General features: G+C 36.2%; 2 protein-coding genes across 2 annotated transcripts in view; one reads left to right on the top strand and one right to left on the bottom strand.

Moving 5' to 3' along the window:
- Positions 1–1512: 1512 nt before the first annotated feature.
- On the top strand, positions 1513–4176 carry LOC113229470 (60S ribosomal protein L18a). The gene is made up of 4 exons (XM_026463069.1): positions 1513–1545; positions 2026–2202; positions 2764–2943; positions 3970–4176. The coding sequence occupies exons 1-4, from the start codon at positions 1528–1530 to the stop codon at positions 4126–4128; spliced, it is 534 nt and encodes a 177-aa protein (XP_026318854.1). The 5' UTR covers positions 1513–1527; the 3' UTR covers positions 4129–4176.
- Positions 4177–12277: 8101 nt separating this feature from the next.
- Positions 12278–14418, bottom strand: part of LOC113229756 (endoribonuclease Dicer) — a 79795-nt gene continuing 77654 nt past the window's right edge. Inside the window, exon 34 of the mRNA XM_026463437.1 lies at positions 12278–12570. Within this exon, the coding sequence (XP_026319222.1) occupies positions 12411–12570 (160 nt within the window). The 3' untranslated portion in view covers positions 12278–12410. The remainder of the gene's footprint in view (positions 12571–14418) is intronic.

Raw genomic sequence — 14418 nt, 5'->3', positions numbered from 1 at the left:
CGAAAGGTGGTTGTAAGCATCAACAAATGATAGATCATTGTCTACGATGAATCTGCGCAATGCAAATAAATAATTATTGCTTGTCAAGTCACCAACCAGTTACAACAGTGTTTCAACAATGTGGATAGGCTTTGTCGTACAAACATATAATAAGGGCTATGTACACCTTCACCAGCCTACATCCATGACCTGGACGACTAGCAGTTAAGTTAACTTATTTCCTTGATTGGAAGCTTATACATCCTTGAATCAATGTAGACAAAAACCGGCTTCGGTCTAGGACCATGTACGGAACTTATCACAGGAGATAATAAAAATCGGTTCTCAATGCCGTAACACTGAAGTACATAATATTGAGAGAGAAATACGCCATGAATTGGAAAATAGCAAAATCAACTATTACAAATAATTGCTTCTTATATGTAGTAAAATTTAGGTGCTATTTATAAAAATGAGTCTTCATGCGTGAACAACCACTCTTAGAGGTGGATGGTTTCCTTCAAAATTAAATGGGACCACTAATGGAGGTACCCTCTTTCCAACGAAAAAAGAATCATCAAAATCGGTGCACAAATGGCCGGCGTTATCGGGTAGCATACATACAAAAAAAACATACAGTTGAATTGAGAACCTCCACATTTTTTAAAAGTCGGTTAAAAATTAGCGCTCGTTCGATATTCATGACTTATTAACAAAGAATCACAAATGATATATTTCAGCATCAAGTACACTCGATTCCTTATTTATTATTTATTTTCTCGAAATTCATACAAAATCAAAATAATCGTTTTTAAAATAAATTAAAGTGGCATGTCTGTCACTTACATTGGGCACGTGTAGTACACTTGCAAAGTCTGTACTGAGATTGTCACGTCATCGCGTATGTCGCACGGTAACCACACGTAACCATGGAGAAAAATAAAGGTTAAACGCATGATTTATTTGATATGTTTTGACAAAATAATACAAGTGTGGAATGTTAACGCTTTAACAGTTGTTTAATTCAGCTGTTTGAGTAATATTCATTCCAAGCTTCATAGTTACGTGCTCTATACTTTTGTGATGGAATCAAAGGGCTAACCAACTCTTGATAATATAGAATAATGGCATAGTTTCATGCCCGCGCCCGGCATTCGTTGTATTTGGCGCACACTACTGGGTCAACTTAAATCAGCTACAAAAGTAACGAAGATATTAATTACATAAGCCAACCAACATTTTCGCCAAGAAAGATGATAAAGATGGTGTTACCCGGTGTGTCATTCCGATCATTCGACATTTTATAATTAAATGTCTGTTGACATTTGGTTACTATATAAACGTAATATTAATGATCTTATATCGTGATATCTTGGAGGATGGAAAACATGGTCGCGTACGTGAAGGGATTTTTTTAAGTATAATTATTATTTTTTTTTTTCATTTGAATCTGTATTTATTGGCAACACATTTGACGCCATCTTTCTTTTAAGTCTGTGTTCCGTTTCCTTTGACAGTTCTTGTTCTTTCAGACAAAAACCTCCTAAAATGAAGGCGAAAGGAGAGGTAAGTTTTGTGAAATACGTGGTAAATAAGTGAAAACAGACATTTATGTTAATTGTCAATACAATAGCTAAGAGTAATTTATCACCGTACAGTGGATTTCGTAAAAACTACTATGCCGCTTTGGTTGGTGTAAACTATACACGTTGCCGCTGGATATGCGTGTGATAACCTCTATGCTTTCATTAAATTGTTGAGTGTTTCAAAGTGTTATATTGAATTCCAAGACTTTGTCCTCATTTCGGTGCATAATTTGTCACATTAAAATAGCTAGCCGCTACGGGAATAAATAGTGCAGATTTTGAGGTTATGTCAAGTTAGAGGCATTTTGGTACTTTGCTCGATTAATTAAGGAAATGTACACTTAGCTAATTATTACATATTTAGAGCTATAGAGATGTGTTACAGTGTAACTTTCTCATTTTTTTATAACTTGTTATACATCTATATTACTCGATAAAATATTAATGATTTTATTTTCAGTTGAAGGAATACGAGGTGATTGGCCGCAAGCTCCCATCGGAGAGCGAGCCCAAGCCGCCTCTTTACAAAATGAGGATCTTCTCCCCTGATCCTATTGTCGCCAAGTCCCGCTTTTGGTATTTCCTGCGGCAACTTAAGAAGTTCAAGAAGACCACTGGTGAAATTGTTTCTATCAAGGTTTGTTGATATAGCTTTTATTAATTCCTATATTTTGTACTATGTATGTTGTGTTTTGTGTTAATGAACTGATTGGTTTTCATAACAACTTGTATATCTAGCCTGATATTGAAACGAGTCTTGGATATTTCATGGAATTCATAATATGAACAAAAACCCACTTGGGGTGAGCCCTAAAAGTTAGGGTTGGCAGATTAAAGTGCATGAGCAAGCTCTGAGTGACACTGCAACAGTTGTAGGCAGATGAGTCGTATGCCACTAAGCACACAACTTATTCGTCCCGTCACTTGGTGTCATAAGACAAAAAGAACCCAACATCATTTATTTAAATCAATATATCGACGTCTGTCGATATATTGATTTAAATGAAGCTTTAGTCTTAAAGCGCATAAGTAAAATTCATTTGTATTTTAAATTCTGGTAATGACTAATTAAACCTTAGCATTCTCTTCACATATTCTGACATCAGAAGGAACAACTCAAAATACTTTGTTTATTTTTATTTTTTATTAGTATTGTTTTAAAACTAATAATTAAATTGTTCATTGTTAAACATTGTAGGAAATCCCTGAGAAGAGCCCAGTGAAGATTAAGAACTTTGGCATCTGGTTGCGCTATGAGTCTCGGTCTGGCGTCCATAATATGTACCGTGAATATCGCGACCTCAGCGTGGGTGGCGCCGTCACGCAATGTTACAGGGACATGGGTGCTAGGCATAGAGCACGTGCCCACTCAATTCAGGTATTTTTTGACAGTTCATTTTCTTAAAAGTGACACTTGTAATCACAGTCATAATGAACTGTGACAATCATTAAAGCCTACTCAATGTGTATAGACATATGTGTTTTTTTATGCTTTTTCTTAACAAGTATGTAGGTTTCTCTGACAGTTTCTTCTCCACAATTATGTAATTACTATTACATAAACTTTATAGTCTTATAGTTTGTGTCACCAAATAAATCTTGCTTGTGCATTGTTGGACTTATAGACCCCAACTTTGTTATTGTAAAATACTTTCATAGTGTTTCTTATTAGATTAGCATTGTTAACAGGTGAACAGAGATAATATTCATTGTAACCTACATGTCCTAATCAGCTATTGCTGTAGTTCATTTATGAACCTACTAGAGTTTACTCTATTAGGTTTAATTTTAAAGACCTAAGACCCAAGATCTACCACATCAAACAATCCATGTATGCATGACAGTTTCAAGATTATGGGCTCTTTATTGCAATGTTTAATTATACAAACCTTTTATGCTGTGGCCGCACTTGCGTCTATTGTCATGATGCTTCGTATGTTTTGCTCTAAAAAGTTATTGCGCCAATGCGGTGGTCACATTAGCAGCTTCGTAATGTTAAACGAATTGTCGTGTCCAAGATGGCTGCAATTCAATTTTCAGATTTATCTTTACTTCTACATGTATGCTAACAGTTATGGTTTTTATGGTGAACACTCTTTGGATCCCATATAAATGGGCCCAGCTTCAAAGTTGTTTAAAAATTTCTACATTGTTTTGTCCACTCCATGATTTAGTTAAAGCGTCTAATCACACCGAGAACAACAGTCGAAATTAATAACGCTAGTCCGACTACGCAGTACGATGTTACTCTTTGATGTACCGCCACCTGAGCAATAATTTGTACACAGGTCGAACATTTGCGACGATAGCCGATAATGGTTGGTTACACCTGCATCTATCGCACATTGTATCATTGTGTGCTTGTTGTTGTTCCCTAGTTTAAAAGTCTTGTTTTCTATTCCAGATCATCAAAGTGGAGGTAATCAAGGCAGCGGCATGCCGCCGGCCACAGGTTAAACAATTCCACAACAGCACCATCAGATTCCCGCTGCCCAAACGTGTGCATCACTACAAGAAGCTTAACACCTTTGCATTCAAGCGACCAAGCACATATTTCTTGTAATTTTATTATACGCCACTATTATAATAAAATCCATGTAATGTGGGAAGTTGGTTCTTTAATTTTTAGAGTACCTTTGCATTTTGGTGACTGTAGTTAACCTTAAAAATGCTTAATTTAAGCTGTACACAATAATATATACAGAAAGCTTTTGTATTATATTCATGTTCACTATATTCATATATATGCGCATACAGACCAACACTCTTCACCACATTGTTTACTATATTATTATAGCGTATTTTCTTTTAATTACAAAAAAAAACCGATTTGTGGGAGTCTGGAGATCTGTAACACAGGTTTAATTTGGACTCCAGTCTCTGGCTTAAAGTAGTTAACTTGTAGTTTAATTAAAATAAAATCAATCTGGGATTATACAACCTTCCTTTTGTAAGAGCGAATAAATATCTTATTATTCATTTCAATATTAACCACATTTTTTGTGCATATTACGTGTGATCCTGAAATGGGATCCTGCGGCTTTACAATCCACCCTGAAATAAGTTTATTCCTGCAGCACCATTCCTCACTCTCGAAAAGTCTGTCAGCAATAAGCTTAGATCTGCACTAAAAAAAATCGTGATTTAGTCGGTTCTAGCCGAAAAAAACCAGATTTAGCCTTTTTGAAGTTTTAACGATGTTTTACTGTCCACGCAAAATTGGCGCCTTGACGTCGAGTTGCGGATACCCGCTACACCACGTACCAAGTACTAAATAAACTTATTTCGGCGGTAGCCATTATTGAATCGCGAGGTCCTAGTCGGTTCTATATATACCTATATAAGTACAAAGAGCATTATATATATTTTGTACATTTTAATAATAAATATAACACCCATATGTGGCCTCAGAATTTGTAATTGTTTCATTATGTCGAGCATTAGAGGGTAACACTCATCGTAAAATTTTCAATCGTTTATATTTTTTCAACTAATGTAGATAAGAAGCGTACGCCTTTAATTCGTGAACGTAGCAAATAGGTAGCAATTATTGGTAATACATACTTCAGGAAAATCTGCTGAACAAAGTGGCGACCAGCCATCCTGATATCAGAATGGCTGGTCAATTATTTTTTTAAATTTCTCAGAATATATAAAAGGTAGCAATTATTTAGAAAAGGTAGCAATTCTTGAACATACACGCAGTGCCAAACGCCACAGGCGACCAGCCATCCTGACGGTCAGCTGCTAACCTTATCGCTGACAGTGGCGATTCTGGTAGATATATAAATAGTGCAAAATTCCTTTGTCAATATCTCCCGAAAGCTTGCGGAGCAAATGTGTAAGGCGAAGAAGTGACTGCGCTGGTGATGACCAGTTATCCGGTAGTTTCATAAAAATATATGAAGACCTACTAATCCACGGACACTAGAACTAAGTGGCCGCTACAGTCCCTATTTATTTTTCATAACGACGATGCAAGATGCAGGTTCCGGGGCAGGAATTTAATTATCGTTTATTTTAAGCAATAATCGCCATGAGATTATCGTATCATAATGTTCACATTCAGGCAAGAACTAAAATCTCGCCTACGGTTATGTCATACTAGATTCGCAAGCAACTTAATCGCCTCCTCGGCTGTAAGGCCCAAACACAGAGAAATATGTTTACGATTCTTGCTTACGGGTTTTCGACTTGTCTAAACACGATCTCGTATGACATTTTTTCAAGTTCATACGATTATCGTACAAATCAGTTCGAATCGTTTTGAGTGCGAGAATCGCCATTCGAGTTCAGTGATTACTGCGGTATTGACTGTGGACATATCGAAATGACGCAAAAATCATTCAAATTTGGAACTGTTGATAATATTAAGTTCATTGCATTGTAGAGAAATATACATTTTTTTTTTCAAATTTTATAACATATCTTAATCCAAATTATTTTTCGTTCTCGTTTCATTAATTCTTGTCTTAGAAAATCAGTGATAATCAAAACACCCTCGCGCACTGCACTCGTGGTAGAAACGGCTGGCACAGAAACTCGAAATACGATTTTTGCTTTCGAGTTCTGTTTACACGGAGACGTTCAATATTGAAAGGCTAGGCGATTATCGCTCACGTGGACGGTCGATAATCGCAAATGTTTAGACGAGGAAAGTTTTTTATATTCTTTCGATAGTCGTATCTTCGAGACGATAAATTCTCTCCATCTAAATGGGCCTTTAGCATTGTATAGTATACCTAGGTATTGTATTCTATACAATGGCTAAAACAGATTTCGGGTTACATACATTGCCGATAACATAATATATAACGTACAAATTAGATACGAGCCAAAAAACTTCCGGAAGATTCACAAGTAACGTAAGAGACACAATCTCGGGAATTCCCCCAGCTATAGTTGGCGGCGAAACCGCGTGAAATGTGAAACGCTCTGCGGTGTCAAGGTGGTGTCAAGCATCTACGAAATAGGTATAGAGCACGGAAGAAATTTATGTGGTCTGTGGTATAGAGGTGCAAACCTCTACAAAATGTTTCGTATGGACCAAATATTAATAATAAGCGAATAAAAACAATACCCAAGTTCACCATCCTTGTCATAAAAAGACCTAGACTTAACAACTGAACACCTTCTCACGCAACGAGACGAAATGGACGAGATTAAATTGACCTTTAATACACTGGGGTTGCGGCAGAGAACAAAAAGTAAAGAGAAGTCCCTCCCTAGCTTTAGATACCGCACCAAGCCCCGCACGTGGCCGGTCACATTGACAGATGACAAGGCTGCCGGGCGGCGAGCCGTTTTCGTTTGAAGACGGCTTTGATATTTGAATATAGTTTTCATTTATTCATTACGAAACTTGTACGTTGATATAAAACATCATTTTACGTTACTATTTATAATGGTCGTGAATTGTGCTGTGTACGGCTGTTTATCATCATTTTTCGAAAGAAGAATCGAAGTAGGTAAGTAAAAAAACTTGTCTGAGGATCGTATTCCAGAACTCTACTCAATGCTCAAGTCAGGATTTGAGCAGACATGAGTATGGGTCGTATTCTAGAACTCTATTCAATGCTCGAGTCAGGATTGCACTGGCAACACAAGCACTGGAAAAACGACCCTAATGGCAGGGACTTGAGTATGATTTCGAATGCTGTAAGCCATACTCAAATCATGACTTGAGCATCGAGTAGAGTTCTAGAATACGACCCTATGATTTCAAGCACTGGAAATACGACCCTAATGGCAAGGACTTGAGTATGATTTGCAGTGCTTTAAGTCCTAACTTGAGCATTGAGGAGAGTTCTAGAATACGAACCTGAGACTTGTTCAGTTATTGTTTTCTTCGTTTATTTACTGCAGAGTAATATGTATAAAAAATACAGATTTATTATATCAATATAATGAGGCGCCATGACTTCGTGAGCTAGTTGACAAGGGTTCTCGAATTTTCAATTCATAGTGCCGATAAATATTACGTAAGTAGCGAATACACTTAATTAATGATGATGAACTTGGACACGCAATTTCAAATACCTTGGTTACCTTATTTAAAGGTACGTGTCCAAAATATAACATTTTAGGTGCTTTTAATATATTTTTTAAATAAATCTTAAATATTACTCTATTCAGTGAATTAATGAAAAATATATGATATTATATCGATATAAATAGACCTGTGTAATTATTAGGATTCTGGATTCTATTAAAATAATCATAAATAATAGATTCGCGTTAGCATTTTCGCTATGTTGCGGCTCTGATCACGTAACGTAATAGTGCCGGAAAGTGATGGGTAACCCTGCCACTTGACGCACACATTTGCGCGTGTGCAGATAGCGCCTTGCTGTATGTAGTAGTAGTAGTAGGTAAATAATTTTCGACCATTGTATGGAGTGTCCGGGGTGTAGTTGTGGTGAAAAATTTAAACAAACAAGTATTGGAAGAAAATTGTATTATAATTACCAATTACGTTACACATCTAATACATCAATAACATTGATAGAAAAAATTATCTATCCCAGCCCATCTGCAATATTTTTTCTTTAGCCAAAAACAGTCTTTTAAAGTAATACTAATGACATAATTTGTAGACTAGTATTTTTACTCTTCCAAAATATTTAATTTATCACTCGATATTTAATTGTTTCTATAAATTAGTAAGTGAAATGTCAAAATATGCAATAAAATTATACATTATAATGTTTTTCGCATTAACGATAGCCTAAATTACAGTCAACAATGTTGGCTATTAAATTCTTATGATTCACTTATTTATTATAATATGCAGTCTTACTACAAAACCTAAATAAACGATCTCGAGTATCGTCGAGACGAGCGCAATAGACTCATGCATATAATAAGAAATACACGTTACAAGTACACAAAACAAATACACGTTTCCGAATTTTTTTTAACATTACATTCATACGTCCTTTGGATACACAAAGTATGCGCTCTTTTACAAATCTTCTCTATGCCACTATACTATAAGAACTTTTCAAAACTCGGAATGCTATTACTACTAAAACTTACAACTGGCATTCGGCCAGCGTAGCTTGAAACACCCTTAGAGGAGATCCTGAGCCCAGGCGGGAGACAAATAATAAATACATACACTTCACGCCGTTTTCCCATCGCGTAGACACAGACAACAGCTTTCCACTTGCTACGAACCGCACACATTTCTTACGTTATAGGATGGACCAATAACTCAACATTATAATAAGATGCTAACCGCGGTACAAGACAACGTAGTCGGGTGTTGGTATGTAGGTTTAGTACATATTCGTATACAAGACGTCCGGGCGAGCACCAAATAGCTATTTTTGTAATTAATTTGTTTTACATTGACGAGCTGCAATTTATCAAGGCTACTCTATAATTTTTAGTGATAACAAAGAAATCAACTAGATGACACTTAAGTCACGTATTTTTATGGATACCTACTGCCGGCTATTCTTTTATTTTGTTTAGGATTAGCGCCATCTACCCATATTGGCAAGCGTTAATTTATAAATTATGTAACACCCAATGCCGTCTATTGACGCGCATATTTGTCAAAGTTCAGAAAATAATTTTAACCCATGGTCAATATACCGCTAGTTGTGCAATGCAACAGCTTCGATACCTATCTGGACAATAGGAAGGGCGGTGTACTTGCATCCAGGGCAGCTCATCCAAGGCACTAGCCTTTTGAGAAATGGGCTGATCTGGGGTCAGGATCTGACCGAGATGGTCTCTGTGCGGATTTGTTGCACAGGTTATAATGCCCTTCTCGTATACCCTTAGGGTCGGTAGGGAGGGTCACAATAAACCATCGAGTATATAACCAGAAATAGAGGCGTTTGAAAACTAATTCGAAATAATTGACAAATGTCGACAATTGTTTCACTTCAAATCTACCAGTTTAACTTGAGCTATGCTATAATGGACGAAAATTAAATATTTTAATATATCATTACGATTGTATGAAAAGTGATTCAGTTTGTTTTTTAATTAGATGTTTTGCTGTTTTTCCCACACCACCGAATGGAATTTGCCCCCATTGTTAGAGATATTATCTTATTGCAATAAATACAGAATGTTTTTGGAATATACGGAGACGTACACACAGGTTAGTTGTTGGTGCTGTAAAATTTCAGCTTTCTAATTTGTGATTTCAGTGCAAACGAGAGTTGATATTAAAAGTGATATAAGGCCCATTTGCCTGATGACTTGATGAGTAACCAGGGACGGATGGCCCTTATTTCGTGTCTATTTCTGGTTATATACTCGACGCTATAAACAAAACTTATGTAGAAAGGAACGGGATTGTCATGGTCAACATTACAAAGAAAAATATTGAATATTACAAAGAAAAAACTGACTACTTATATTAAAGAGGAATTAATTGATAACCACGGTCATTTAGATAACATAAACTACTTCCAGGCTATTGATCAACAGCACTGCCTAAGTTGGCAGCAACTTAGGCAGTCAGTTTTGTAAATATGAAAAACTTGCTTATTCGAACTGAAAGTTCGATTTTTAAATCTCAGCTTATGGTTGGTTCAGATGACAATTTTTACGCGCACTGAACGCACCGACGTAAGGGAGATGCCACACGAGCGTTGCGTCGTCGCAACTGCGCTGTACTACATATAAATCAGAATAATAGGCCACACGGCGCGTTGAAACAACGCGCGTCAGCAAAATAGCTCGTGTCGCATCTTCCTAACGCTTGCTGTCTAAACAGGCCCTAATAGATTAGGGTCAGGTTAGACAGCAGCAAGATGTTTTTTCTTCACTTAACAATTCGTGTTCATATACATTTTATTTTCCTTATGAAATTCTTATTGTTCGCCTAATTTACTCTAGTTTATTCATTACATGCAGTCTTAATACAAAAATCTAAATAGCCAAGTATCGGGACGAGTACGAGGACTCATGCTTACAATAAGAAATAAACGTTTCAACTGCAGAATTTACGCTTTTTGTATTACATTCAAATGTGCTATACATAATATAGAAAAAATTAAACGGTAACTATAAATTTAGCTGAACTTTTACATATAAAACAAAACTTTCTTAGGCAAAAGTGTTTAAAACAAAAATAAACACATAGAGAAATTAGTAAGGTCTGTTCGTTCGTTTCGTAGCTCTGTAAAGACAGTGTCAGCCACGGTAGCAGTAGAGCTCCTTGTGAAAGAGTTCGTCCAGGGAAGTACTGCCACCATACCTATTTCTGCCACCTAAAGTAATGCTCACATTACTGCGTTCCGGTTTTGAAGGGTAAGGGTGCTATTGAAATTACTAGCACATAGGAGTTGTCAACTTATGTCTTAGGCGATTAACACACTGCACCGCGCCCCGCGACGGTGAGCGGCAGCCGTCTAACGGCCCCGCGCCACTTAAAGTACTCGCTTCGTAGTTGATCGCTGTAGTGATTTACATGTACCTGAGATCCTTCTTTGACAAGCATAGTTACATCACTCATTCAGGACGCTGCAGTTATACTGTCTATTTGGTTTTTGTTTACTCAAATAAAAAGACACCGATTCAAACAAGATAAATTTTTCAACTACACATGTATGTCAACTGAATCTTTTGATTATTTGTTAGGGAAAATCCGAACGACAATTACTGGAATAGACACAAATTGATTAAAAATCTGCGCGGTATTGCGGAATGCAGTGTGCCATACCCTGCGGTTCGCCGCGCCTCTCGGCGCTGGGATGCGGTAAAACCGCGCGCGCGGAGAAGCGTTGTCAATGTGTTCGACGGCGCGTGTTTTCCATAGAAACTGAGGTACTTCAGTACCGCGCTCCGTCGCGGGGCGCGGTGCAGTGTGTTAATCGCCTTAGAGTGACGGGCGCAGTGGCAGTGCCCCCTGAGATCTTTATAATTTAAAGCACTGAGTATTGGGTACTGCAGCTGTTACGGACAGGCGTGTCGCTTACTACCAGGCGCACGCTTGTTCGATCCGTCACTTGATATTATAAAAAAGATCAAAGGATTTTTTCTTTGTGTTCGACGTTAATTATAAAAAAACTAGTAAAGTAATTTCACAAAAAAAAATTGAATTACATGGTAATAAAACATCGTAATATTAAATAAACTTAATATTACATAATACAATATATATTTTAGCAAATCAACAAATATTATTTCTATTTCTATTATGTATTTAAGATGAATAGGCGTATAAACTTCTTTCGAATTACATTTCAAACCTAATCACAATGTAGTCACAAAATCAATATCACAGGAGGTTTCCTTTTATACCCCTGAAGTATGGAAACCAAAAAATTTTGAAAGATTAAGAATTCTACTCGTATAAATACAAATGAAAGTAAAATCCTGAACATTTATAAAAAAATATTATTTTTTTAGCTTTATACTAAATAGAATATGTAAAAAGTTGACAAATAATTTATATACTAAAATGATGACTCTAGTATTGACTTTCAAATACATGTCATTGTCCATGTTGACAGTAAAAGTTCTATTAAGTGTTAATTTTTTGACGAAAAAAATATACAGAACACATTGACTTACAATTATATGGAAGTCGGGTCCGCGCTAAAAAGTGTCCGATAGGGCAGTGTCTTATAGGGCGTTAAAATCGTATACAGAGCGTCATTCACGCTTTAGTCTTCGTTCGTTCGACTGACAGCGAAGCAAGCAAAATTAGACAATATTGCGATGACATTACAATTTAAATTCAACGTTTTAGCTTTTTCATATTCCTTTACATGTCACTACGTTTAAATAGGTTGACTTGGGACATTTTTTTCGTGGTTTTTGTATTAGACCCGTCGTCCATTTATTTGTAAGTCAATGACAGAAGATAAAGAAATTTTACATGGCTAACACTTTCAACGCTAGTTTAGCCGCAGCGCGCTTTGCCTGGAACTTGTTACCTCCGAAACCATGGACGGTGTGTTGTAGGCCGTTTTTTGTAATGGTCACAGGTACCATAACTTTGGGGACCTCTAAGTTCGGTACAACTTCCGCTTTGCTGCAAAAATCAGTCAATCAAATCAAATTACGTTAAAAAATCGGACATTCATCCATAAGCGATAATAACAGACTACTTAAAATAGTGTTTATCTTCTACACACATATCATAAACCGTCTATGATGTGTTCGAAAACCGCAAATTACGACTAACATAAAGATAAACTATTTTTGTTAGAACAAATTTCTTATCTGTGAAAATGTTATTATTGTTTATTATTGCTTCATATTACATTTACATTCAAATTTCGAACATCTCTGAAAAACAAAACAATTTGATTAGACCTCAATTCTAATATCAGTCGAGATGAAGTTTTATTCGAAATGAAATGTCAATAGCAAACAAATTTCACACGTTACTTGATATCGAACGATATGATAGTTGGACTTAGACTATTAATTTTTCCATCCTCTAAGGTAGGGGCCGATTCTAATTTGTTTATGAATTAAAAAAAAAGGGTTGAACTGAACACATCATAGAGAGCTTATATTATGTGTATAAAGCAGTACTTACTTACTTAAGACTAAAGCAGTGTATGTAACTCTACAAAATTAGGCATTAAAACACTCACTGTGAAGTTTTTACCCACACTCGTATTTTAATACCTTTCATTATGTAACAGTCACATAAACTACTATAGTTATTCACAAACAATTATTCTTTTTTTGCATATATTAACATGTATTAATGCCTAGAGCTCATGCAAAGAGCATTGGACCCCAATGCCACAAATTCTGCGCATCAAGAAAGCCGTTTTGCCGTCTTTATGATAAACAAAACGTAATCGACATTTTCAGTGAAATTGAGTGATTAATATATCTGGAATCTGCGAAACGAGTTCTACAACCCCTATAAACGGTTTTTTTCTATCATTCAGTTTTAATGTTAAATAAAACCAGCTTAATTGACATTTCTCAAAGAAAAGAAACTTCAGGTGCCACTATCTCCAAAGTTACCAAAATTCAAATTCGTTGTTTATGACAAGGAGGGCAGCGCTCTTTTTAGCATAATTTCAATAGCTAGGTGAAGTCTATGTATTCCTAAATGTTTCAATGTATACTATATTCCCCTTCGGTACAATCGGTCTACTTTCCCGATCGGTCCACTTTCACTATTCGTCTACTTTCCTGATCGATCCACTTGTCCAAATGGTCCACTTTCCCAATTCGTCTATTCCCCATTTCGTCTACTTTCCCGACCGGTCCATTTTCACTATTCGTCTACTTTCCCGACCGGTCCATTTTCACTATTCGTCTACGTTCCCGATTGGTCCACTTGTCCAAATGGTCCACCTTTTATGCATGTAAATTAATAAAATTTTACAAAAAAATCCGTTTTACAGATTTTCAAAAGCAGTTTGTAATTGTGTAATTGCGGAGTACATTTTTTTATATTTTTAATAATGATGGCTGCTTTACGTTAATCATGATTCGAAAAATCAAAATTAAGTAGACAGTTAGTTTTTAACAGACTTAAAGAAAGGAGGAGGTACTCAATTCGACTGTATGTTTTTGTATATATGTTACTGGAAGTCAATAGTCAATAGTGATCTCATTTAAATTTTAAGTAAATATTCCACATCTAAGGGTGGCAAACTAGGGCGTCAATCCGGTTTCGCGCACTTTCTGGTAACCGATTTCAATAAAACTTGGCAAATAGATGTAATTCCACAAACTTTTGAGGTCGGTTTTTTAGTACTTTGTACTGAGATTATCTGAATAGACGCATCATTAAAGCAGACCTATCGGGAAAGTAGACCTATCGGGAAAGTAGACCTATCGGGATAGTAGACCTATCGGGAAAGTAGACCAAACGGGAAAGTAGACCAAACGGGAAAGTAGACCAAAC

Source organism: Hyposmocoma kahamanoa, unplaced genomic scaffold (assembly GCF_003589595.1).
Source record: "Hyposmocoma kahamanoa isolate Upper Pololo Valley unplaced genomic scaffold, ASM358959v1 62, whole genome shotgun sequence".
In the NCBI taxonomy this organism is placed as follows: Eukaryota; Metazoa; Arthropoda; class Insecta; order Lepidoptera; family Cosmopterigidae; genus Hyposmocoma; species Hyposmocoma kahamanoa.
Note: the sequence above shows the minus strand (reverse complement) of the source record. Positions and strands in the feature narration are given on the sequence as shown.